Here is a 25,701-nt window from a genome sequence, read left to right as displayed (position 1 = left end):
TCCTTTGCAGTCAATTACAGCCTGAAGTCTGGAACACATAGACATCACCAGACGCTGGGTTTCATCCCTGGTGATGCTCTGCCAGGCCTCTACTGCAACTGTCTTCAGTTCCTGCTTGTTCTTGGGGCATTTTCCCTTCAGTTTTGTCTTCAGCAAGTGAAATGCATGCTCAATCGGATTCAGGTCAGGTGATTGACTTGGCCATTGCATAACATTCCACTTGTTTCCCTTAAACTCTTTGGTTGCTTTTGCAGTATGCTTTGGGTCATTGTCCATCTGCACTGTGAAGCGGCGTCCAATGAGTTCTGAAGCATTTGGCTGAATATGAGCAGATAATATTGCCCGAAACACTTCAGAATTCATCCTGCTGCTTTTGTCAGCAGTCACATCATCAATAAATACAAGAGAACCAGTTCCATTGGCAGCCATAAATGCCCACGCCATGACACTACCACCACCATGCTTCACTAATGAGGTGGTATGCTAAGGATCATGAGCAGTTCCTTTCCTTCTCCATACTCTTCTCTTCCCATCACTTTGGTACAAGTTGATCTTGGTCTCATCTGTCCATAGTATGTTGTTCCAGAACTGTGAAGGCTTTTTTAGATGTCGTTTGGCAAACTCTAATCTGGCCTTCCTGTTTTTGAGGCTCACCAATGGTTTACATCTTGTGGTGAACCCTCTGTATTCACTCTGGTGAAGTCTTCTCTTGATTGTTGACTTTGACACACATACACCTACCTCCTGGAGAGTGTTCTTGATATGGCCAATTGTTGTGAAGGGTGTTTTATTCACCAGGGAAAGAATTCTTCGGTCATCCACCACAGTTGTTTTCCGTGGTCTTCCGGGTCTTTTGGTGTTGCTGAGCTCACCGGTGCATTCCTTCTGTTTAAGAATGTTCCAAACAGTTGTTTGGCCACGTCTAATGTTTTTGCTGTCTCTCTGATGGGTTTGTTTTGTTTTTTCAGCCTAATGATGGCTTGCTTCACTGATAGTGACAGCTCTTTGGATCTCATCTTGAGAGTTGACAGCAACAGATTCCAAATGCAAATAGCACACTTGAAATGAACTCTGGACCTTTTATCTGCTCATTGTAATTTGGATAATGAGGGAATAACACACACCTGGCCATGGAACCGCTGAGAATCCAATTGTTCCATTACTTTTGGTCCCTTAACAAGTGGGAGGCACATATGCAAACTGTTGTAATTCCTACACCGTTCACCTGATTTGGATGTAAATACCCTCAAATTAAAGCTGACAGTCTGCAGTTAAAGCACATCATGTTCCTTTCATTTCAAATCCATTGTGGTGGTGTATACAGCCAAAAATGTTAGAATTGTGTTGATGTCCCAATATTTATGGACCTGACTATGTTGCTGCTAAGGTATTCAATGCCGGAGCTGTCTTAAAGTCCATTGGCATGTTGGTTTGTAGAGTAGTGCGTTTGCTAGGAGGTACTCTGTGCCAAAGTAAGGTGGATGGTCTATTAAATACATACCAGTGCCTGCGGCTAGCTGAGATGCTGCAGTCTTATGTATTGGAGGATATAAGGGCAAATCGTTTTGAGGTACAGTAGGTGCAGAGCAGAGACTTTGAGTACTTTGGCTGCTGTGACAGGGATTTACGTTCTAGAGAGGTGTGTGAAGAATCGGAGACCTAAGATACAACTAAGTGTCTAGAACTGTTGTCTCTTTCGTTTTCACTAGGGGCTTGTTCTAAGACCCTTAACCTTGCCATGGCTGTGGCATGCTCAAATAGTTTTTCCAAAACGTAAATTTCTGCCTTTTGGCGTGTGGCTTCTTTCTCTGCTTTTCTGAGCCAGTTGTGATGAAATAGTGATAATTCCAATCTTAGTTGAATAACACAGGCAGTGACTTGATCAGATGATACCTTGTAGATCTTGTGAAGTTTATTCCATAAACTGAGAGAATCTTACAACAATGAACGGATAGGTAAAAATATCATTATGTGATCTGCTTCCATAAGACATGAGGCATGAAGCTGAAATGCATTTCTGGGAAAAGGGGTGGGCTATCTATACAGCAAGATCTAAACCAAAGAAAATGGAGGAGCAGAGACAAAATACAAAGAACACATAAAGGCATGTGGCAGAAGGTGACTTCTGAAGGCAATTGGTTCCACTAGATGTTAGGGGTATCCAAGTGAAGGGGCTGAACAGAGATTCATGCCACACTTTTTGTATACTTGGGAACTGAGCCCAGGCTCCTCAACAGCAGGGCCTCCTTTAATGTTTGCTCCAGGCACTGGTGTTCAGCACTCACCTTTTGTATGTTGTGCAACAAGTGAGTTAGCCATAGGATACTACACAGGTCCAGGGCTGTGGTCTATTCCTATGGCATCCAGATCCTGAAGACCCCTTTGGGATTTTGCCCATTGTAATGGGTGAATCCTGGACTTTTGATGAGACCAGTGACTTGGACAAGATGAGACCAGGTTGCCCAGTACTTTTACATACAAATTCCTGGGTATATATTTATTTTTTGGTCTATACTGGGATCTGTGGTTCACACTACGTTATATCCTTTCATCCTACAAGACACATTGCAGTGTTAACCATGCAAGTGATTTTGAAGGCACAGGTTATGGCTATGACTAAGACCCATAAGAGCTGAAATGTGTCCACATTAGTTTGGACATTGGTTCCTCTTGTACCCCTATGGGCATGCAATAAAGAAAATTTTGTGGAAGGGAAGGCTGGAGGAGTTTTTAGGGAAGGCAGGAGGAGTTTTCAAATTAGGATTGAGGGTGGAGGGAGAATTAGATTATAACTGGGTAGACCGATCAGACGGGTCAGTAGTTATTGGTGGGTGGAATGGGGAAAGATGGGGGGGGAAGGTTGTCAGATAAGACGGTTCGCATGTTACAACCAGTGGAATTGGTACCATTTTGTATGAAAATAAAAAATATGCAAAACACGTGTGAAGAAGGTGTCAATGCATTAAAGGGTTTGTTCACCAATGCCAGAAGTCTGCCAAGCAAAATAGGGGAGATGGGAGCTTTGGTGCATGAAAAGAGATATGATTTAATTGGTATTGCTGACTCTTGGCTTCATTCTTCACATGACTGGGCCATTAATGTTCCTGGCTATGTTCTCTTTCGGAGAGACAGGCTAAATAGGAAAGGTGGTGGTGTCTGTCTCTTTGTGACAAGTGATCTCAGAGCGAGTATGAAAGAGGACCTAGTTGATGGAGTGTGATGAGGCTGAAGTATTATGGGTGGAACTGCACATGGGGGTGCGTACTACAAAGGTAATCATTGGAGTTTGTTACAGGCCTCCCAGTGTTAATGAGGAGGTGGAAACTCAGTTCCTTGCACAGATCAAAGGGCTGCAAGGACTGGGAGAGTGATAATGAGGGATTTTAACTACCCGAAAATTGACTGGAGTAATGGCACTGCAGGAACAGTTAAAGGGCAAACATTTTTAAACCTACTACAGGACAATTTTATGGTACACTTCATAGAAGCCCCTATTAGGAAAGAAGCTCTGCTGGACCTGGTAATCTCAAACCATGGAGAGCTTATTACGAATGTCCATATAAAAGAACATCTGGGTAGCAGTGACCATAACATGATTTCATTTATTGGTAGCTGTAAACAGCGAGCCCATACGGGGAAAATACAAATGCTCAATTTCAAGAGAGCTAATTTTCCAAGGCTGATAGCTGCTCTCCAAGACTTAGACTCAGAGGGATTATTGGCATCGCTGAACACAGAAATGGGAGTTCTTCAAAAAGACTGTATGTGAACACACTGCAGAATATATTCCCATGGGCAACAAGTTTAAAAGGCTAAAAATCAAAACTATGTGGCTTACGGCCAAAGTTAAAAAAGCTATAGATAATAAGAACAGAGCTTTTATTAAATATAAAAATGAAGGAACGCCATCATCGTTTAAACATTACAAAGAATATAACAGAATATGCAAAAAGGAAATAAAGGCCGCAAAAATTGAAAATGAACGACATTGCAAAAGATAGCAGGACCAACCCCAAAAAATTCTTCAAATATATTTTAATAGTAAAAAGGTTCGGTCCGAGCATGTAGGCCCTTTACAAAATAATCTAGAGTGGGTGACTGGGGACAAAGAGAAGGCAAATTTATGAAATACCTTCTTCAGCTCTGTGTATACATGGGGGAGCTCTTGTCCATAATGGGCATGGTATTGACACAGCTCCATATGATCCACATTGGCTCACAATTGATATGATCCAAAAATATTTAGACAGAATAAAGGTAACTAAAGCACCTGGACCGGGTGGCATACACCCACGGGACTTAAAGAATTGAGCTTTGTCATTTCAAAGCCATTGTTTCTAATTTTTAGGGACTCTTTAATGACTGGCATAGTACCACTGGATTGGCATAAGGCCAATGTGGTGCCAATATTTAAAAAGTGGTCAAAATCTTTACCAAGTACTTAGACCTGTTAGTTTAACTTCTGTAGTTTGGAAGATACTAGAGAATTTAATAAAAGACCACATAGATGAGTTCTTGCTGGAAAAATATATTTTAAGCAACGGACAGCATGGATTCATGAAAGACAGAAGTTGTCAAACAAATCTGATTTCTTTTTATGAGGGGATGAGCAAAACCTTGGACAGAGAGGTGGCAGTGGACGTGGTATACTTGGATTTTGCAAAAGCGTTTGACACAGTTCCCCACACACGGCTAATGTGTAAGGTAAAGTCTACAGCCTTGGAAAAATCTGTATGCAAATGGGTAGAAAACTGGCTGAAAGATCGTATTCAAAGAGTAGTGGTTAATGATTCATACTCTGAATGGTCTAGGGTTGTCAGTGGTGTACCCCAAGGTTCAGTGTTGGGACCCTTACTTTTTAATATATATATATTATATAGGTTGTGGGATTAAAAATACCATTTCAGTCTTTGCAGATGACACCAAGCTGTGCAGTGGAAGAACTTCTTTACAGGATGTCTCCAATTTACAAGCCGACCTCAATGCACTGTTTAATTGGGCAACTATGTGGCAAATGAGGTTTAATGTTGACACATGTAAGGTTATGCATTTGGGGGCTAAGAATATGCATGCATGATACATACTGGGGGGGGGGGGTACAACTGGGGGAATCAATGGTGAAGGATCTGGTAGTTCTGGTAGATCACAAGCTTAATAATGGCATGCAATGCCAAGCTGCGATTTCTAAAGCGAGCAAAATCCTCTCTTGTATTAAGAGGTATAAGCTTCAGAGCGAGAATTATCATATTACCCCTGTACAAAGCATTAGTAAGACCTCATCTGGAATATGCTGTTAAGTTTTGGGCAGCAATTCACAAAAAGAAAATTGGGGAACTGGAGAAAGTACAGAGAAGGGCAACCAAACTAATAGGAGGCATGGAGGAGCTCAGCTATGAGGAAAGATTAGAGGAATTGAATTTATTCTCTCTTGAGAAGAGGAGACTAAGGGGGGATATGATCAATATGTATAAATACATTAGTGCATTTGGGGGCCAAGTATGGGGGCATATAGTGAACGCAGTGCAGAATTATTCACCCTGAGGTCATCAGAGGACAAGGGGACACTCTTTACGCCTGGAGGAAAAGAAATTTAATCTTCAAACGCAGAAAGGTTTCTTCATTGAGAGCTGTGAAATGTGGAATAGACTCCCTGAGCTTGGTTCTGTCCAGCTCAGTGGATTGCTTCAAAAAAAGCCTGGATTCTTTCCTAGATACACAGAATATAACTGGATACTAACATTTTATAGATAGTTGATCCAGGGAATATTCGATTGCCTCTGTGGGGATCAGGAAGGAATTTTTTTTTCCCAGCAGGAGAAAATTGGATTATGCTTTGCTGGGGTTTTTTTTTTTTTTTTTTCTTTGCTGCCTTCCTCTGGATCAACTGGGGGTGTAGGATTATAATTTTTTTTTTTTCTTGTTATGGTTGAACTGGATGGACTTTTGTTGTCTTTTTTTCAGCCAGACTAACTATGTGTACATTGCGCAAAATTTTTGTGCCTCTCCTGTTTTGATATGTTAACTTATTTCCCTGTCAGGCTTATTATTGACCTCATGTTTTCATTGGATAAATGACAGAGTTGTAGAAGATGAGCATTTTTGGGCCGCTGGTTTGGGTGCCAAGAAGAGTATGCTTCTGATCAATAATCTGAGGTAGGAGTCTTTCTGTGATAATGCATAAAGCGATAGTGAACACTGCTTGATCACTAGTACCTACAGGTAAATGTATAATGAAGCTTACTGGTACAAGGAATAGCTCCTATACAAGCGCCGTTTACGAGATATTGCCCATTTACAGCAGCCGTTTATGTCCCTGGCACATGCACACTATATGTATTCAGAGTGCTGTGCTGCGATTGTAGCTCCCGCACCCAAGTGTGGGAGTAATGTCAACGCAGCTTAGCCATTCAAACAGCTGGAGCCTGTGAACCCAGAAAGAAGTCCAGGTAAAGGTAGAAGCCCCTGCAGTGGGGCTGCAGGGACTCTCGTCGTAAGGCAAGTCTTGCATAATGTTCTAGTATTTGGTGCATGGTAGCACATTATGACACTAACTTGCAGGGCAATTTTTTTTTTTTTTTTTAATTATCAAAGCTTTACTACTGCTTTTAAAAGTGCAATTCTAGGGTCCAATGGTAGATTAAATGGACAAACGCTATTGAACATTTGAAGTATAGAGGTCCAATTCTGAAATAATCTAATTCACCTCCAAAACATGTGAATTAAAGTTCCAGTGTTGCCCAAAGATTGGTAGATGGTGATTATCCCCATGAATACAATTCTTTTGGGGTATGATAGGTTCTTTGAACTATAAGCAGCTTTGAGATTTTAAGTGTTTTTTGAGAGGGGGACAGAGGAACTATAGGTTGCTAATGCTGCTATAGGCTATATTACATACACCATTTAATTTTTATGGATGAGCTGTACTCTGCTGTATGTCTGGAGGCTACCATGATTATGGCTCAGTAGAAATAAATAGGGCTAGGGTTGCAGTAGGAAGAGGACCCAGCTAAGATATTTCTTGCAAAGGCTTTGTGGCGTTGGGCTGGGTTGTACAGTGAGGATCATTAGGAGGAAAGTAGATATTTTACCAGGAGGGTTGCAGCACTTAATGGGTGAGGGGTTTACATAAAGGATTGTTGTATTAAAAGTTAAGCTGTCATTTAAAACTTATCTGAACCCCAAAACAAAAAATGTCTTTAGAGTGGGTGCATTATTCTTTCTGCAAGCTTTTTTCATTTTTTTTTTTTTTTTTCTTTTCACCTGGTAACTCATTTCATGCTCTGGGGTGCTATGCTAACTTATTGCACTGTATCTATAGAGATAAACACGGTTGTCACTGGGCTGATCCCCCAATTTGGACTACAAAAACATTCTCAGCATCATCTTCATTGCATGGGGTCGGGGGTATTAGTCGTTTACAGAAGATGACTGAAGAAGATTGTTTGTGCTTTCTGTACAGTTCACAGGAAGATACAAGAGCACTGCATTTTCTGGCAAGATCAACAGTATTTTCTGTACTTGCTGAAAATATTCTTAGCCTGAAAAATAAAACTAATGCTGCAACCACATCAAGGACTGGTAAGGCGTGTTTTTTGGATTTGGATTACCTTTAACCAAAACATACCAGGAGGAAGGGGGGATGGAGTGGTGAACATGTGGTGAACATGGATGTGTAAATGATGGTTGTGCAATATGTAATTTATTTTTAACTCTAAACTGATGTGCTGTTGAGGCTTTTAAAATGTTGAAAATGTTAGATTCTTAGGCCGGGTTCAAGCCAAAATGTGGATTTAAACTTTTAACCCGAACATGGTAATAAAAACTTGGTTCTGCAGAGAAAGGGTTAAACATGTACTTTAATTGCTTTTCGTATGAAAAATCTAAAGTGCATGGATTTTTTCAGCAATGTAAAGATAACTAGTGGTATTCTTTTTATCAGCTTTTAAACTGCTTAAATTTGGAATAGTGGACCTCAAAATGTTTGCTATGGAAAGTACCTGTTACCAGATGATTTTCTTGTTTTTAGTTTTCGCGCAGGATAGAAAGCTTAAGTTAAACTTAAGCCAAAACTTTTTTTATTTTTCTTTTCAATGAAAAGAGGAGATTCTCCTCAATTTATGTGGTCCCCGGAGTAGGAAGTGAAGTGAAATCCCTCTAACAGGAAAACAAATGGCAAAAAGCCCCAACACAAGAGCCAACTATTTCTCACGCTTTACTTCAGCTTTGAAAAGGGTAGGAAATGGTCAAGACCCTGGCAGGTTATTTTTTTTCTGCTTTTGTGCCATGAAGATTTTCTTTCTCTTCTAGTCCTAGAGATACAATGAGAGGAGATCTCTCCCCATCTTAGTTTTCTAGGTTTTCCCATTAGAAGATTTTCTTACCTCTCATTCCTGTGATTGCTCAAAGGTTTAGGGTTTCCCATCACTTGTAACAGAGACAAAGGTTGCTTGGACTAGAATAGAGGGTGAACCACATTACTATGTCAGGTACTTGTATAGCATCGTCAATTTACGCAGCACTTTTACATATATATTGTACATTCACATCAGTTCCTAACCCTCAAGGGGCATACAATCTAAGGTCCCTGACTCGCATTCATACATAAACATTTAGGGCCAATTTAGACAGGAGCCAATTAACCTCCCAGCATGTCTTTGGAGTGTGGATGGAAACTAGAGGAAACCCATGCAGGCACAGGGAGAACATGCAAACTCCAGGCAGGTGGTGCCGTCGTTGGGATTCAAACCAACAACCCTAGTACTGCCAGGCGGAAGTGCTAACCATTTTAGCTACTGTGCTACCCATATTGAAAGCAGCAATGCATGCACTGTGATGTGAATGGAAACCCAACGCACAGCACAGTAGTTGCCAGTGGACAATGCGTTACGGCGCACCACAATGCCCATGGTATTGATCCACTGCATTGACAAAATGACACTTGCCCAGTTTTTGGGGTGTTTGGTGTAAAGCGAGCCTATTCAAAATGAATGGGGTTCCTTAACACAGTTCACTTTAGTTCACAGTAAAATGTCGGTAATGCTTGAATGCAATACGTAGTCTGAATGAGCCTTTAACATCTTCATTACAACAGGTTTGGATCTATTTGTTTTTCTGTATTTATGGTTCAAATGGGATCTGAAAGAACTTTTCTCAATTTTTGTTTATAACCTTGAAGTTTAATGTACGCATATAATAACTTCCCTTGTTGCTCCACTCCTTTTGATCATCATGCAGTCTGAATTTTTCAATCAAATTATTTTGTTTTCAAGAAATAACACTTTGAAAACCCAGCAGCATCATCATTGTGTTTGCCTGCTGGTCTTTGCTTTGAATTTGGAAAGATGGGCCAGCAAGCTCCTGTAAAGTTCACAGCACCCTACGTCGGCTCTTCTTTCAAGAGCATTATATGAAATGAAATAACAAATCCCTGGCATCCCTTTAGATGTGCATGCTCTTCCCTGCTGACTACTGGTTCCTGCAGACCTATGCCCTTCTGATCAGTTGCCTGAGCATGCACATCTAAAGGAAAGCCAGTAGCTGTTAGACATGGGAAATACCAGTCTGGATTGATTGAAGTAGTTCAGGCAGGAAAATGAACTGTGCCCATGATAGCTGCTGCAGCCTCAACAGTTTAAATATGTAGATGCTAGTTTGTAGAGAAATTGAGGGTAGTGATTTTGAACACTGAAGAGGACTTGCTAAAAGTTGGTGTACTGAAATTAAGACTATGAAACGTTTTCTAAATTTTGTGTTTTTATTTTTTCTAATAGGGATCAAAACGTATTCTGCGCTCCAATGAGATCTCTCTACCAAGTAGCGGTGTTTCAGAGACTGAATTACAGCTAACATTCTCACTGCAGGTGACTACCCTTATAGCTTTTTGTTATTTATATATTACAATAATAGTATATATATATATTTTTTTTTTTGTATGCGAATGTGGATACCAGAATTTTTGCAGAATGAAAACGACCAGATCCAGCACTACTGCTTCTCACTACTTTGTTGTGCATGCAATTGCTTCTAGTATGTGATCAGTACAGTACTTGTCTGATATGATACAAGATTGTTACACTGATGTTGCACACATCGCAGTACTGTTTAAAGTGGCTGTAAACCTCAGGCATGAAATATGAACAAGGCACATCCTTCTATAGTGTGTACTTGTTTCAGTTCAGAGCACTAAACCCTAGTTAACACTGACTGGCAACTTTCAAAATGCATTACTTCAGCTGAAGTAGCGCAATTTCAAAGTTGCCAGTCAGTTCAGTTTCATGTGCGGCTTGCCTACATCTGTGTGACTTCATGCATAGATGTTTGTTAATGGTAAGTTGCACATGAAATCACTAAAAATAGTGCAGGAACCTTTTTCAAATGTTGAAGTCGCATCAATTTGAACGGTTCCATATGCACAAATAGAGTGAACAATTTGAACTGTCAAATTGCATGACAAATTGTATTGGTATGATCGGGGGCTAAGTGTCATTTCTGTTTGTTGCCTTGTACTTCTATCTGTTTTCCTGACACCAAGAGAAAAGACATGGGACAGATTTCCAGCACACAGTCTGTGATTGACAGCTTAAACTCTGTTCCTGTGTGCTGTACGAAGGGTGGTGTGTCCCTTCCAGTCAGCTCTCCTCACTGAGCTCTGCAGAGTGTTACTTCAGCTGCCCACCCACTGCTTTCTGAAATCTTAGTCAAGCTGTGTAAATGCTGGACTGATATGTTGAAGAGAAGATTGCAGACACAGGTACAACTTGTGTAGGAGATTTGTTTAATCTCTGCACCACATAAAAGCAGTCACTTCACTGGGCACATGTAAGAGTTTAGAACTACTCTTAAAGTGTATGTAAACTCTAACAATTTCTTTGTTTTTGGCCAAAATGGTTTGCTTTACAGAGAGTGGTAGAGCAACCGCTTTCGAGCATTTGGAGGCAGTGCTGCCACCTACTAAATGCGTGGTTTTTTATCCCTTTTCTGTTTTTTTTCTTTTGACAGCTGAATGTGGAGTTCATATGTAAATACCGTGAGCTAAGCATTTAAATGGGTTGCATCCTTTAGGTGAGTGGGGTGAAGTCTTAGGCTGCTTTCACACTGAGGAGTTTTTAAAGCATTTTTGCGTTAAAAAAAAATGCCTGAAAAGATCAAGAAAACTACTTCCCTATGTTTGTGAATGTATATCTATGTATGTTTTCACACTGAAGCATTGCGCTTGCAGTGCAATATAAAAACTCCTGCTTGCAGCATCTTTGAGGCATGTTTCGGGAGTTAAAAAATCAAAACAAAAACACCTCATTGAAATGAATGGTAACCGCCTTAAAAATTCTCCAAAAATTCACCGCACATGTGTAAAGGTCTGGGCTAAGCTTACTGAAAATGTCAATTCGCTATTGCTAGTATGAGGTATTTACTGAACATGGTAAAAACACTCAGTAAATACCACATAAAAAGAACTTAAAGTCAATTCACAAAAGGACATGATTAAATGCATGTGGTAATTAAGTAGTGGTACAGGCTTGCGGTATGTACTCTATCTGTCAGTACTGTCATGGGTGTTAAATGGGTGGCCGCAGATTCCCTAACAACCTATGAGTAATCAGCTGTCAGTGGGGAACCCATCCATACCAGACCCTTATCCGAGCATGCAACCCATCAGGAAACAGGAAAGGGGGGGGGGGGGGTGGACGAGCGGTGGACCTGTTGTTAGCAACATACATTACTTTAGAACAAATCAACTTTGTAATTTTGTTTTTCTTTCTTGTCCATTGAGAGTCACAGGAAGTCTTTAATCTTCAGGTTATACTGCCGCCTACAGGAGGATTGGATGTTTGCAAAGAAAAAAACTGAATGTCAGCCCAGGATACCCCTCTTACTGCCAGCATACCTCAGTTTTTTTGCTAGTGTCCTAGAAAGATGTACATTTTTTTCACCTCTGCTGTGTGAAAGACTAATCCTTTTTTTTTTTTTTTTTTTTCCCCTCTACATCACAGATGATGATTTCTGTATGATTGCAGATGCCTGGTGCAGTCATCCTCAACCATACTGTTTTGGAGTATCACAAGCAGGCCCTTCTAAATTAGACTTTATGGGAATAGTCTAGAAGTGATCTTCAAGCACTGAGTTCTACGTGGAATGCTTCCCAGACTCAGTGCTGGTAAACGTTTGCTGCCAAGCACTTCTAGTTCTAGTGCCACTGGCATTGCCTTGGTGTTTTCCCTGTTTGTGAAGACTCTTAGTGCATAGGCAAGCCGTGTCAAGTAGCAAGAGCTACCCCATTTGCATAGTTCATTGGGTGTCATTATTCACTGTTTGCTCCAGTCTTGCTGTGGAAGGGGTTACATTGTGGAACTGAGCATTGATGTTACCCGCTGGGTGAAATATGGCACTTTCTCACACCCTCTTCAGCAGATGCTATATCTGATTTTCCTGCAGCTTTAATGCCTTCTGAACCATTGGTCACAGACTCTGATTCTGAGTTATTCATGCACCCACTTTTATAATTAGGGAGAGCTTCTGGCTCCTGTTGAGACTTAACTACATGCATTCAGGATGTCAGTAATTCCAGAGCTTTGCTGCTTTGTGGGGGCTCTGTCAGGACAATTTATCTCTGACTGTCCAGAGCAGCTTGTGTGGATCCCGAACCTTCAGAAATCATTGCCGAAACTGACTCATTGCTTGGAGTATCTGGTCTAGTCCTGGACACAGCTCGGGCTAGAGTGTTCTTTCTACAGGAGGTACTTAAGGCTCTCCAGTTCCAGGTTCAAACTCAAGTCCAGAAGCTGTCCAACTCTTCGCTATTTTTTTTTTTTTTGAGAGTCATGGGTTTGTTAGTAGACTCCCTTTTTTTTATGGTAGTTCCCTTTGCTCAGCTAAAATACAAACATCTGCAGTGCAACATTCGGTTATCTTTGGAAAAAGGCTGGTTGGTCTCTGGACAGACCAACTCTGTTTATGCAAGAGACTGGGTTTTCAGTCCTCAAACACCTTACTGTACTTTTATTAAGGATATTCCCTCTATCAAGGATTCAGTTGATAGGTTTTTAGAAGCCATCTTCAAAGCCTCCTTTGCACTTGCAGGTCCAGCCTTGCAGCATGCAATTGCGACCATGACGATTTGTCAGACTATTGCCTATTGGGGGAAATGAATAGAAAATATGAATCTGTATTTGAGTATTTTGTTCTCTTAGAATAATTGCAGCTGATGCCTCTAGAGAATGTGATCTGGAAAATGTTGACTATTTATGTGCACATGATCTAGGATTTTATGGCTAAACACTTGGTATGCTGAGGCTGCTTGTAATAGACCTCTCTTACAGATTTGCTTTGACTGTAAATGTCTGTCTTTTTTGGGGAATTCCTTGATAAATCCATCAAGCAAATCACAGGGTGAAAAGTACCCCTCCATAAAAAAAAAAAAAAAAAAAAAAAAAGCCTAACTCCCTTACTCCTACTTTTGCTTAGCAAAAGGCCTCAACTTCCAAACCAAGAATTAACATTTCCTTTTGTTGCAAGCCCTAAACTCCTTAGCCCACGAAGCTTACACAGTCGCCTCCTCACAAGGGGAAACGTCTGTTGGGCACCAGTCTGGATCCAGGATGGTTATCTGCTTTACAATGTCTGCTTTCCAGTCATCACACCATCTGGAGTACCTGGGTCTTATCTTGGCACAGCCCAATCTTCCTTCCTCCAGACAATAATAAATGCCTTTAAGGTCTTGCATATGGACCCTCAGATGAAAGAGGGTACCCCTCTGTTTCTATTGCTTGAGATTTCTGTTTTTAATAGTGGCCCCCTTTGTGGCAGTACCTCCTTCTTTTCTCCCCCCCCCCCCCCTTAGTAAAAATGCACATCTTCCCTTCAGCCAGCTAAAGCTTTTAATGGCATAGTGGAACTTCAACCCTGCCCTGGGCTTGGGAAAATCTGTGCTTCCTATCCCCTGAAAGGTGATTGCAACAGTTGATAAACTCACTAGTTTGGAGGAAATTTACAACTGTCTAACCATTAAGGGAATCTAGACCCTAGTGGAGTTGACCCTCCCAATTAAGGTTCTGGAACTTAGAGCCATCAGGCTTGCTCTACAATCCTGAACCCCCTTTTTGCAAGGTCACCCAGGTAGGGTACAATTGGGCAAAGCCACGGAAGTGGCCTATTTGAACCATGAGAGGAGCACAAGTCAAGCTGCCCTGAGAGCATGATTGATCATCCCCTGGTCAGAAATTCACATCTCTGCTGTCCATATCCTTGGCATGGACAACTGGCAGGCAGACTTCCTTAACTAACAATGCATGATACCTACAGAATGGTCACTGCACCTAGAAACCTTCCAGAATCTGTCAACATTTGTCGATCCAGGTATAAAAAAAACTGAACAGATTTGTGACCAGGGATCCTCTTAGAATTGCAGTAGATGCCTTTTGGTGATTCTTGGACTTCATTCAGGCTGATCTATGCCCTTGCTCCAATAAAAGATTCTCCCTTGGCTGCTGTGCAAGGTACAAAGGGTTCTGGTGATCCTCATCACACCAGATTTACTGGCACAAGGCCCTCTGTTCCACCAAGCTTCTCAGTCACTGGCTTTAATGGCAAGGTACAGTCATACCTATCTTGCTTGGAGCGAGGATATCTACCTCCCACAACACTTACCATCTCATATGGAAGGTCTTCTTTGCCTGGTGTGAGTAAAGATGTTTGAGTCCCAGAGAATACTTTTGCTCCTATCCTGGCCTTTCTTCAATCTGTTCTTCACCAGCGCTTGACCTTGAGCACTTCTAAGGGACACATTTCTGCCTAAGCCATTCTTTTACAGAAACCTTTTGCTTCACAATCCCTAATAAGGATATTTTTTTGCAAGGTGGTGCTTATGTAATTCCCCCAATTTGACCTTGAGATCTGAACCTGAGGATCTAGGTACTCCAGAGACCCCTGTACCCCCTTTACTTTTAGAGAGAGCGCACTTTGAAAGAGCTCATATGTAAGGTCGCCCTCTTTTATAGCTGTTACATCTGTTAAGTATGTTTTTGAGATAACAGATCTTTCTTGTAAGGAGCCTTTTTTTTATATGCAGGGACAAGGTAAACCAAGACCTTCTTTTCTACCCACAGTGGTCTGTCAGAGTCTACCTTGTAGTCATGGTTTTTATTTGGCTGACTTGAAAAGGACATCCTGTCTCGCTCCACCATTGCCAGGGGGTCAGACAACCTATTTCTAGGGCCTATGCCCTAATTGAAAGGGTCCCCCTTTTCACTGAGATCTCATTCCACCAGGTCTGTTGGTGTCCCAGATATGCAACCCTGCCACCTGGTCCCTTATTCACATGATTTCCAATTTTCTATCGAGAAAATTGAAGCTCTTGCTATAGCACGCTTTGGCCTCAACTTTTCCCTTTATTTTCTTGTAAGCATGTTTGTAGTTGGTTGCTATGTTGTTGCCAAATCCTCAGTTCATTGAGTGAGGGCATCCCGTGGTCTGGCATTTTTTGCTGGCTGATAGATAAAGAGTGGGAACTTTGAGTGGAGAGTGAAAAAGTTTTACTTTTGACTGCTGGTGCTTGCAGTTTTTATTTTCTTCTTTGGGTCTTGCTAAAAGATTTTATGTTTTTGAATCCCTTTTTAAATAGCATTTTTTTTCTTCCTTTCCTTGTCTTCCTTTAGTCTGCTAATTAAGGGGAGGGGTTAATTGGTCACAGATGCTCCAGGTACTATATAACTTGCTGTAGAGCTCACTCTGAGCTTGCTCATTCTTAGGCTTGCCTGTATTTTGATTTCTGGACCTTTTTCATCAAGTGGACATTTGATAAGTGGAGTTAAAAAAACCAGAGTGGAAAACAGGAGATTATAACAGGAGTCTATTAACCTGTAAGTGACCACTGATATTTTCTATTAATATTGTAACTGGGATAATGTGGGCTAGGAGGGTTGAAGGCTTTGTGCAGTGCACAGTGCTCTGCTTGTATGCAACAATGGAGCAACAGCTCCAGGATGAATACTGCTGTGACAGATATGAGCGGGTTGCCCTAATGGAAACTCGCATTAGAGATCTGGAGGAGCAAGTTGCAACACTGGGCAGAACCAGTAGCTAATGGGATTGATGTGGAGGGCGTAGGGGCTAATCAGGATTATCTGGTAGGAAGATGGGTTACTGTAATGAGAGGGAGTGGTAGGGGCTCACCGAAAAGGAAGGCTGGCCCTGGGTTTGTGCACCCAAACAGATTTGCCAAGTTTGGTGAAGATGTGAGGGTGGCAAGCTCAGGGGTGACAGCCCTGAATGTCACTGCTATCAGCAGCTGGGAGGGCAGACCATCTGGGAGGGGTAGTGAGGGTAGTGCAGGAAGGTCTAGACAGCTGGTGGTAGTAGGGGATTCTATAATCAGAAGGACTGATAAAATAATTTGTCACCAGGATCTCCTCAACCAAATGGTTTGCTGTCTCCCTGTTGCCAGGGTTCGGCATGTGGTGGACCGGGTTGATAAATTACTGGGAGGGGCTGGGCATGTCCCATCTGTCTTGGTCCATGTTGGGACCAATGGCAGAATACATGGAAGGTGGAGGCTCTTTAAGAATCAATTTCAAGAACTAGGCTGCAAGTTGATGGGAAGGACCTCCAAGGTGATACTCTGAAATATTACCTGTGCCATGCGCAACTGAAAAGACGGGGATAGTAGAGAACTCCATGCATGGCTAAAGACCTGGTGTAAGAGGGAAGGATTTGGGTTTCCAAAGCACTGGGCTGACTTTTCATTGGGGTGCATTCTATATGCTAGAGATGGTTTTCACCTAAATGGAAGGGGGTCTGCTGTGCTGGGGGAGAGGTTTATGGGAAGGCTAAAGGAGTATTTAAATTGGGATTGAGGGGGGAGGGAGAATTAGATTATAACGGGGTAGACAGATCAGACAGGGGTCAGTACTTATTGGTGGGTGGAATGGGCAAAGATGGGGGGGAGGGCTATGGCAAATGAGAAGGTTCCCATGTTTCAAACTACCAGTGGAATTGGTACCATTTTTATGAAAATAAAAAAATATGCAAAATACGTGTGCACAAGGTGTCAATCAATTAAAGTCTTCTTGCTGGAAAAAAATATTTTAAGCAACAGACAGCACGGATTCATGAAAGACAGAAGTTGTCAAACAAATCTGATTTCTTTTTATGAGGGGGTGAGCAAAACCTTGGACAGAGGGGTTGCGGTGGACGTTGTGTACTTGGATTTTGCAAAAGCGTTTGACACAGTTCCGCACACACGGCTAATGTGTAAGGTTAAGTCTACGGGCTGGGAAAAATCCATATGTAAATGGATAAAAAACTGGTTGAAAGATCATATTCAAAGAGTAGTGGTTAATTATTCATACTCTGAATGGTCTAGGGTTGTCAGTGGTGTACCCCAAGGTTCAATGTTGGGACCCTTACTTTTTAATATAATTTATATACGATATAGGGTCTGGGATTAAAAATACAATTTCAGTCTTTGCAGATGACACCAAGCTGTGCAGTGGAATTACAGATGTCTCCAATTTACAAGCCGACCTCAATGCACTGTTTAATTGGGCAACTATGTGGCAAATGAGGTTTAATGTTGATAAATATTAAGTTATGCGCTTGGGGGCTAAGAATATGCATGCTTCATGCATACTAGGGGGGGTACAACTGGTGGACTCAATGGTGAAGGATCTGGGAGTTCTGGTAGATCATGGCACCACCTGCCTGGAGTTTGCATGTTCTCCCTGTGCCTGCGTGGGTTTCCTCCGGGTACTCCGGTTTCCTCCCACACTCCAAAGACATGCTGGTAGGTTAATTGGCTCCTGTCTAAATTGTCCCTAGTATGTGTATGTATGAATGTGACTTGGGGACCTTAGATGGTAACACCCCTTGAGGGTTAGGGACTGATGTGAATGTACTATATACAGTAATATTTATATATATATATATATATATATATATATATATATATATATATATATATATAGTAGTGGTGCGTAAATTGACGGCGCTATACAAGTACCTGAAATAAATCACAAGCTTAATAATGGCATGCAATGTCAAGCTGCGGTTTCTAAAGCAAGCAAAATCCTCTCTTGTATCAAGAGGTATAGACTCCAGAGAGTGATATCATTTTACCCCTATACAAATCATCAGTAAAACCTCATCTGGAATATGCAGTTCAGTTTTGGGCACCAATTCACAAAAAGAACATTGGGGAACAGGAGGAAGTACAGAGAAGGGCAACTAAACTGATACAAGGCATGGAGGAGCTCATCTATGAGGAAAGATTAGAGAAACTGAATTTAATCTCTATTGAGAAGAAGAGATTAAGGGGGATATGATCAACATGTATAAATACATCAGTGGTTCATATAGTGAACTCGGTGTAGAGTTATTCACCCTGAGGTCATCACAGGACGAGGGCATTTTTTACATCTGAAGGAAAAGGAATTTAATCTCCAAACACGGAAAAGTTTCTTCACAGTGAGAGCTGTGAAAATGTGGAATAGATTCCCTCAAGAGTTGGTTCTGGCCAGCTCAGTGGATCACTTTAAAAAAGGCCTGGATTCTTTCTTGGATACACAGAATATAACTAGATACTAACATATTTTATAGATAAAGTTGATCCAGGGAATATGGGATTTCCTCTTGGGGGATCTGGAAGGAATTTTTACCCCTGCAGGAGCAAATTGAATCATGCTCTGCTGATTTTTTTCTTTTTGCCTTCCTCTGGATCAACTGTGGGTGTAGGATTATAACTAGAGATGAGCGAATTATTCAAAAATTCGATTCGGCTGATTCGCCGAATTTGAGGAAGAAATTCGATTCGATGCAAATTTATTCGCTGCGAATTTAACTTATAAAAAGGGTTTCTAGGCTTCAGAGAGCCTTTATATTCGTGCAGAACACTGTACCTTTAATTTAAATGCCCTTGGAGATGAGAAGAAGGATGAGAAGAAGGATGAGAAGAAGGATGAGAAGGAGAATTCCAAGCCGGCAAAAAGTGTATCTGCAGAGCTCCGCTATTTCTTAGCGGAGCTCTGCAGATACACTTTTTGCCGGCTTGGAATTCTTATTTTCATCCTACTTCTTCTTCTTCTTCATCCTCATCCTCTTCTTCTCCTTCTGAGGATGAGGATGAAGAAGAAGAAGAAGAAGAAGAAGTAGGATGAAAATAAGAAGAATTCCAAGCCGGCAAAAAGTGTATCTGCAGAGCTCCGCTAAGTGTATCTACAGAGCTCCGCTATTTCTGACCGTTCTCTGACATTCACTCCATACAGCGGTTGAAACATTGTATCTATTTGTTTCCATAAATGGAAACAAATAGATACAATGTTTCAACCGCTGTATCTATCTGCAGAGCTCCGCTAAGTGTATCTGCAGAGCTCCGCTATTTCTGACAGTTCTCTGACATTCACTCCATACAGCGGTTGAAACATTGTATCTATTTTTTTCCATAAATGGAAACAAATAGATACAATGTTTCAACCGCTGTATCTATCTGCAGAGCTCCGCTAAGTGTATCTGCAGAGCTCCGCTATTTCTGACAGTTCTCTGACATTCACTCCATACAGCGGTTGAAACATTGTATCTATTTTTTTCCATAAATGGAAACAAATAGATACAATGTTTCAACCGCTGTATGGAGTGAATGTCAGAGAACTGTCAGAAATAGAGGAGCTCTGCAGATACACTTTTTGCCGGCTTGGAATTCTTCTTATTTTCATCCTACTTCTTCTTCTTCCTTCTTCTTCTTTCTTCTTCTTTCTTCTTCTTTCTTCTTCTTTCTTCTTCTTTCTTCTTCTTTCTTCTTCTTTCTTCTTCTTTCTTCTTCTTTCTTCTTCTTTCTTCTTCTTTCTTCTTCTTCTTTCTTCTTCTTTCTTCTTCTTTCTTCTTCTTTCTTCTTCTTTCTTCTTCTTTCTTCTTCTTTCTTCTTCTTTCTTCTTCTTCTTTCTTCTTTTCATTCTTCTCATTCTTCTCATTCTTCTTCTTTTCATTCTTCTTTTTCTTTTCATTCTTCTTCTTTTTCTTTTCATTCTTCTTCTTTTTCTTTTCATTCTTCTTCTTCATTCTTCTTCTCATTCTTCTCATTCTTCTTTTCATTCTTCTTTTCATTCTTCTTTTCATTCTTCTTTTCATTCTTCTTCTTTTTCTTTTCATTCTACTTCTTCTTCTCATTCTTCTTTTCATGGAGAAGAATGAAAAGAAGAAGAATGAAAAGAAGGAAAAGAAGAAGAATGAAAAGAAGAAGAATGAGAAGAATGAAAAGATTCTTCTTCTTTTCCTTCTTCTTCTTCTTTTCCTTCTTCTTCTTCTTTTCCTTCTTCTTCTTCTTTTCCTTCTTCTTCTTCTTTTCCTTCTTCTTCTTCTTTTCCTTCTTCTTCTTCTTTTCCTTCTTCTTCTTCTTTTCCTTCTTCTTCTTCTTCTTTTCCTTCTTCTTCTTCTTCTTTTCCTTCTTCTTCTTCTTCTTTTCCTTCTTCTTCTTCTTCTTTTCCTTCTTCTTCTTCTTCTTCTTCTTCTTCTTCTTCTTCTCCTTCTCCTTCTCCTTCTCCTTCTCCTTCTCCTTCTCCTTCTCCTTCTCCTTCTCCTTCTCCTTCTCCTTCTCCTTCTCCTTCTCCTTCTCCTTCTCCTTCTCCTTCTCCTTCTCCTTCTCCTTCTCCTTCTCCTTCTCCTTCTCCTTCTCCTTCTCCTTCTCCTTCTCCTTCTCCTTTTCCTTCTTCTTCTTCTTTTCATTCTTCTTCTTCTTTTCATGAAGAAGAATGAAAAGAAGAAGTATTCCAGTACAGCAAAAAGTGTATCTGCAGAGAGCTCCTCTATTTCTGACAGTTCTCTGACAGTTCCTTCACATTTACAGCGGTTGAAACATTGTATCTATTTCCGAATAAAAACATCTGTATCCTAAATGGAAACAAATAGATACAATGTTTCAACCGCTGTACATGTGAAGGAACTGTCAGAGAACTGTCAGAAATAGCGGAGCTCTCTGCAGGGACACTTTTGCCGGCTGATCGGGAAAAATCCGATTCGCGCACCCAAAGTATGCTAATATTCGGATTCGCCGCGAATCGAATTTTTCCTGAAATTCGAAACGAATTCCACTTCGCCTGGTTCGATTTGCTCATCTCTAATTATAACTTTTTTTTTTGTTAAATGGTTGAACTGGATGGGCTTTTGCCTTTTTTCAGCCAGACTTTGTAACTATGAATACAAGTCCTGAGTCCTGTGCTGTAACTATGAATACAAGTCCTGAGTCCTGTGCTCTTTTATCAAGACAAAGGGAATTTTGGCTTGCCTATATATTCTTGATCTTGGAGTACAGTACAAGATAATTGACCTCTGTCCTGTGGTCACTTTCTAGGCCTCATGTACACAGGCATATGAATTTATGCTGCAGATACGCTAGATTTTTTTTCTGCCAGAACTTGGCCTAAAAAATGCCTCTAATGTTGCATATTTACACGTGTTTGTGCGTGTTGAGTGTAAATGCTTTGTTACTGGACAGAATATTATTTATTCTGGCCATTGGAATACATTTATGCTCCTATGCATGCATACACACATAAGTTATGCTCATAAGCATTGTTGTGTTTTTTTTTTTTTTTTTTTTTTTTTTTTTTTAATACTGCTCCAAATACCTGATGTGTATGGCTACATAGGATAACATAGGACAGTGTTAAGAGGCATAAAAAATTCTGTACACCTGTAAAAGCAGCGTTTCTTGTATACCTGTGTGAACTGTGCCTTAAAGTGGTTGTAAACCTAGAACATGAAAAATGAACATAGCATATCCATATACAGTGTTTACTTGCCTCAATCCAAAGCATTGAGTGTAATTTTCTCTCTGCTTTCTCTTCCCTCTATTTGCATGATTCACTGATGAGTCTATGCCAACTCCACATTGACCCGAGTGATGGCTCTGCCCTTCCTCCAGCACACATCAGATGACTACCAGCCACAGCTGTGTATTTTACCTTATGATTCTGTGTAAAGGGGGTGTGTCCATTCTCACTTCAAAGGCAAAACTTTTTTTTTTTTTTTTTTTTTTAGTTTTGGATAGCGTGGAAAGGGATTAAAATCAGGGTGGATAAAAATCAATGATTTTTTAAAAAAAAATCAAAAGAATCTGATTTTTTTTATTTAAATCTGATTTTTTTTTATTTAAATCGGATTTTTTTGAAAAAAATGCTTTTTGAGGAAAATATATTACCATCCAAAGGTTCTTCCATCATGAAATCAAGATTTGTTTTTAATTATGTAGAATAAGGCTGTATGTTTAATTTTTTGGGTAAATAAATTCCATTAATCCATTCACAATGTCATGCTCTTCCAGAGGTTTTTGTAAGATTATTGGGCAGTTTCTCTGCCTACAAGATATTATCACAGATACTTGGTTTACTTTGCAGTTATCAAAACTGAATTTGACTCAGCGGAGATCACATGCCTCTTCACAGCAAAAATGTTAGAACATGAACAGAGTTAAGAAAAAGACCTTAATCCTAACTTCTACAAACCTATGAATACAGAATCAACCCCTTCAGTGCTAAGTTTCTAGACGTTCAGTGAATAGAATAGAAACAATATTTTTCTGATTGTTTTGGAGTAGAATAGATCTGCACAAGAAGAAAGTGAAACTAAGTGTGAGGAGGAAGGGGCTGACAGTCTAAGTTTCTTAAAATATATATATTTTGTTTAGCCAAATTAGTTAACAAACATGGATGTTTGTTTAAGCAAATAACATATGCTGTAATATTATTGTTTCAGTTGAATAAATCTATTTAAATTGTTATTATTAAGGTAATGATTATTTTTCTCCTTCCTAAGTACAACAGAAAAGTTGTCCAAATATGAATGATTAACCTATTTAAACTGGGGATAAAAAAACTAATATGAAAAGTTGGTATTCTAAAAATCTTCATCTACTTGCATATTAAAGTTATACCAGCAAGAATTAGTCTATGTAGAAAACTATGATTTAAATCAAGCCTTACTGAGTAGTGATTTAAATTGTGATTTAAATCAGTTTGATTTAAATCAAATCCACCCTGATTAAAATGTTTGTTTTTATTGATGTCTATCCCTCCATTAGGGAGATTCATTCTTTCCGGTATGTTTTTGTCCTGTTTCCATTATTGAAAGTGAAAATAAAAGAAAATCCCAAATACTGGGTTGTCTCCAGAAAGGTAATAGAGGGGAAATCTTCCAATGGGGAAACTAGTTCTTGTGACCTGGAGGTCCCCAAAGACTTCCCTTAATTTGCAAGGATTTCCACCCACTTCCTGTTTGTCTATGGGACAGGAAGTGAGGGGAAATCTCCGCAATGGGACAAAGATGGAGAATAAATTTGACAGGGAATATAATCCTCCCACTATCGAAACCTATCCAAAATGAAGGAGAAAAAATGGTTGGTTATTCTTTAAGCTCTGTGCTCTAGCTGTGCAGTGTGTGATATCAGATCCAATTCCCTCCTTCCTTCATTTTACTGTTGAGAAATAATTCTGTGCACTTTTGTACCTGTTTATCTGAAGCAATCTCTTCTCCAGATCTGTTCAGTGTGTGTGGAAGGATTTGTTTAATCTCCGTATAACACTTGAGGCTAGTCACTTCAGCAGTTATATACGGACTTACAACCACTTTAATGCTTGCTAAAAAAGAGTGGAGGGGTTAAATCGGCATGCCCCTAGGGGTGGCCCTAGCAAGGTTTTTGCCAGTGTCCAGCCACCTGGAGCCTGAATATAACCCAATGTCTATGAATAAGGTAAATGTTTTTGTACTCACTGTAGCATCCGTTTCTTGGAGTCAGTTGAGTGACACAGGTCCCACCCCTCTGTGTTTATGATCGAGGTCTTGGTACTGCTTTTGCTTCAAAACATTTGGGTAGTAGGAATAGCTATCTTGGGCTGATCTACTTTTCTTGTTTGCCATTGGGTCTTGGGCTGGCCATTTGTACATTCCTCCAATATAATCCAAGGGTATTGTATAACTAAACATATGTTCGTACCAGCCACTGTATTGCAGTGCAGGAACTAGTGTGCAGTGTGGTCTGCCCAAGATCCGCACCGTGATTATGTGCTGATCTTGGGGCGTTACATTGTTTTCTTCTCCTTCTTTTTTTTTTTTTTTTTTTTTTTTTTGTGTACCGTATTTTTCGCTCCATAAGATGCACCTAGGTTTTAGAGGAGAAAACAAGAAAATAAATATTCTGAACCAATGGACTGCAGACATAGTACAGGAAATGACCAGAGACTGCGGATGTACTACAGAAAATGACCAGAGACTGCAGACCTGGTACAGGGGATGACCAGAGACCTTTCAGCAATGCACATTATATACAGTTTGGTATAGCAGTCCAAAGGCAGTCTATGGGGGGGGGTAACATTCCTGGCCAGCCGGGCTCAGCATCCTCTGAGGGTGGGGCTTACAAGGATGTTTTCAGCGCACCCTGTCGGCTCTGCAGTGCAGTGATTGGGGCCCCAATCTAAGGGCGGCGCGGGCTTAAAGCGGAGTTCCACCCAAAAGGGAAAGTTCCGCGTTAGTGCTTTGACCCCCATTCCCCATTAAGGATTGGCACCTTTGGGGAGCGGGTACCTGAATTTGACAGGTACCCGCTCCCACTTCTGCTGCGATCACCTAGGCGATTGGAAGCGGAAGTTGTCCTCCCTCTCTCTCTCCCTCCTTCTCCCCCTGTAGTCTTCTGGGACACGTGACAGGTCCCAGAAGACTACGGGGCTGTTCACAAAGCGCAGCGCTTCTCACACATGCACAGTGAACACCTGGCTGTGAAGCCACAAGCTGTGATAGCCAGGTGCCCACACTAAAGATGCCGGCGCGAGGGAGAGAAGACAGCCGGTGGACCGAGGAACAGGTATGTGGCTGCATTTTAAAAGTCGTCCCCTGCAGTTTTTGTAGCTGCTGACTTTTTTTTTTTTCAGCTGGAACTCCTCTTTAAGGGGCAGCTGCTTTGGGCCCTGCCTGGCACTGCTGCATTGCTGACTCAGACTCCTCTCTTCTGCCACAGAAGAGCCAAGCGGCCGGTCCGGTATTCTAACACAGCGGTGGGGGATGGGGAGTCCTGGTCAATATTCCCTCCATAAGACGCACAGACATTTTCCCCCCATTTCTTTGGGGGGGAAAAGTGCGTCTTATGGAGCGAAAAATACGGTAAGTCTCAGACATCTCATAAAGTTCAGTTGATGGCTGTGCAGTGCAAGACAACCGATTGCGCTGCACTGCGCTGAAAAAAGTTCTGCATGCAGTAACTTTTTTTTTTTTTCTTCAGCGCACACTGCCCACACACCCCCACTAAGCAGTGGTGTGAACCCGGCAAATAAGGAGACAAGGCATTTTTTTTTTTTTGGTTGTGTGGTAGGACTGCGCTGGAATAGCTGCTTAACACAGTCCCACCGCATGTGGTGTGAATGGACCCTAAAGGAAATTTTTTTAAAGTTTTGAATTGAGTTGGAGGGATTAGAACACCTGTCAGGTATTTATTGCGGTTTGTGGCCCCATTTCCCCATTTGGAGATTCATCCGCTCTATTTTTTTTTTTTTCTGTCCATTCATGCCAACGAACTCCAAGAGAAACAAGGAAAGGAAGTTACAATGAGTGCAAAAACTCTATTTTTAACTTTTTTTTTTTTCTTTAATTTTAACTTTCGTTTTTTCATAGAATATATGCTGAGGGATGTAGTGTGTTTAATTTTAATTTTTTTTTTAGGCTGTACAAGTAGCC

General features: G+C 40.8%; 1 protein-coding gene across 1 annotated transcript in view; it reads left to right on the top strand.

Annotated features, from left to right (window-relative positions):
• Positions 1–25,701, top strand: part of PACS1 (phosphofurin acidic cluster sorting protein 1) — a 267,815-nt gene that overhangs the window by 27,202 nt on the left and 214,912 nt on the right. Inside the window, exon 3 of the mRNA XM_089658767.1 lies at positions 9,771–9,860. Coding sequence (XP_089514893.1) covers positions 9,771–9,860 — 90 coding nt within the window. The remainder of the gene's footprint in view (positions 1–9,770; positions 9,861–25,701) is intronic.

Source organism: Staurois parvus, unplaced genomic scaffold, assembly GCF_062004578.1.
Source record: "Staurois parvus isolate SC_StPar_1 unplaced genomic scaffold, SC_StPar_1.0 ptg001091l, whole genome shotgun sequence".
Lineage (NCBI taxonomy): Eukaryota > Metazoa > Chordata > Amphibia > Anura > Ranidae > Staurois > Staurois parvus.
Note: the sequence above shows the minus strand (reverse complement) of the source record. Positions and strands in the feature narration are given on the sequence as shown.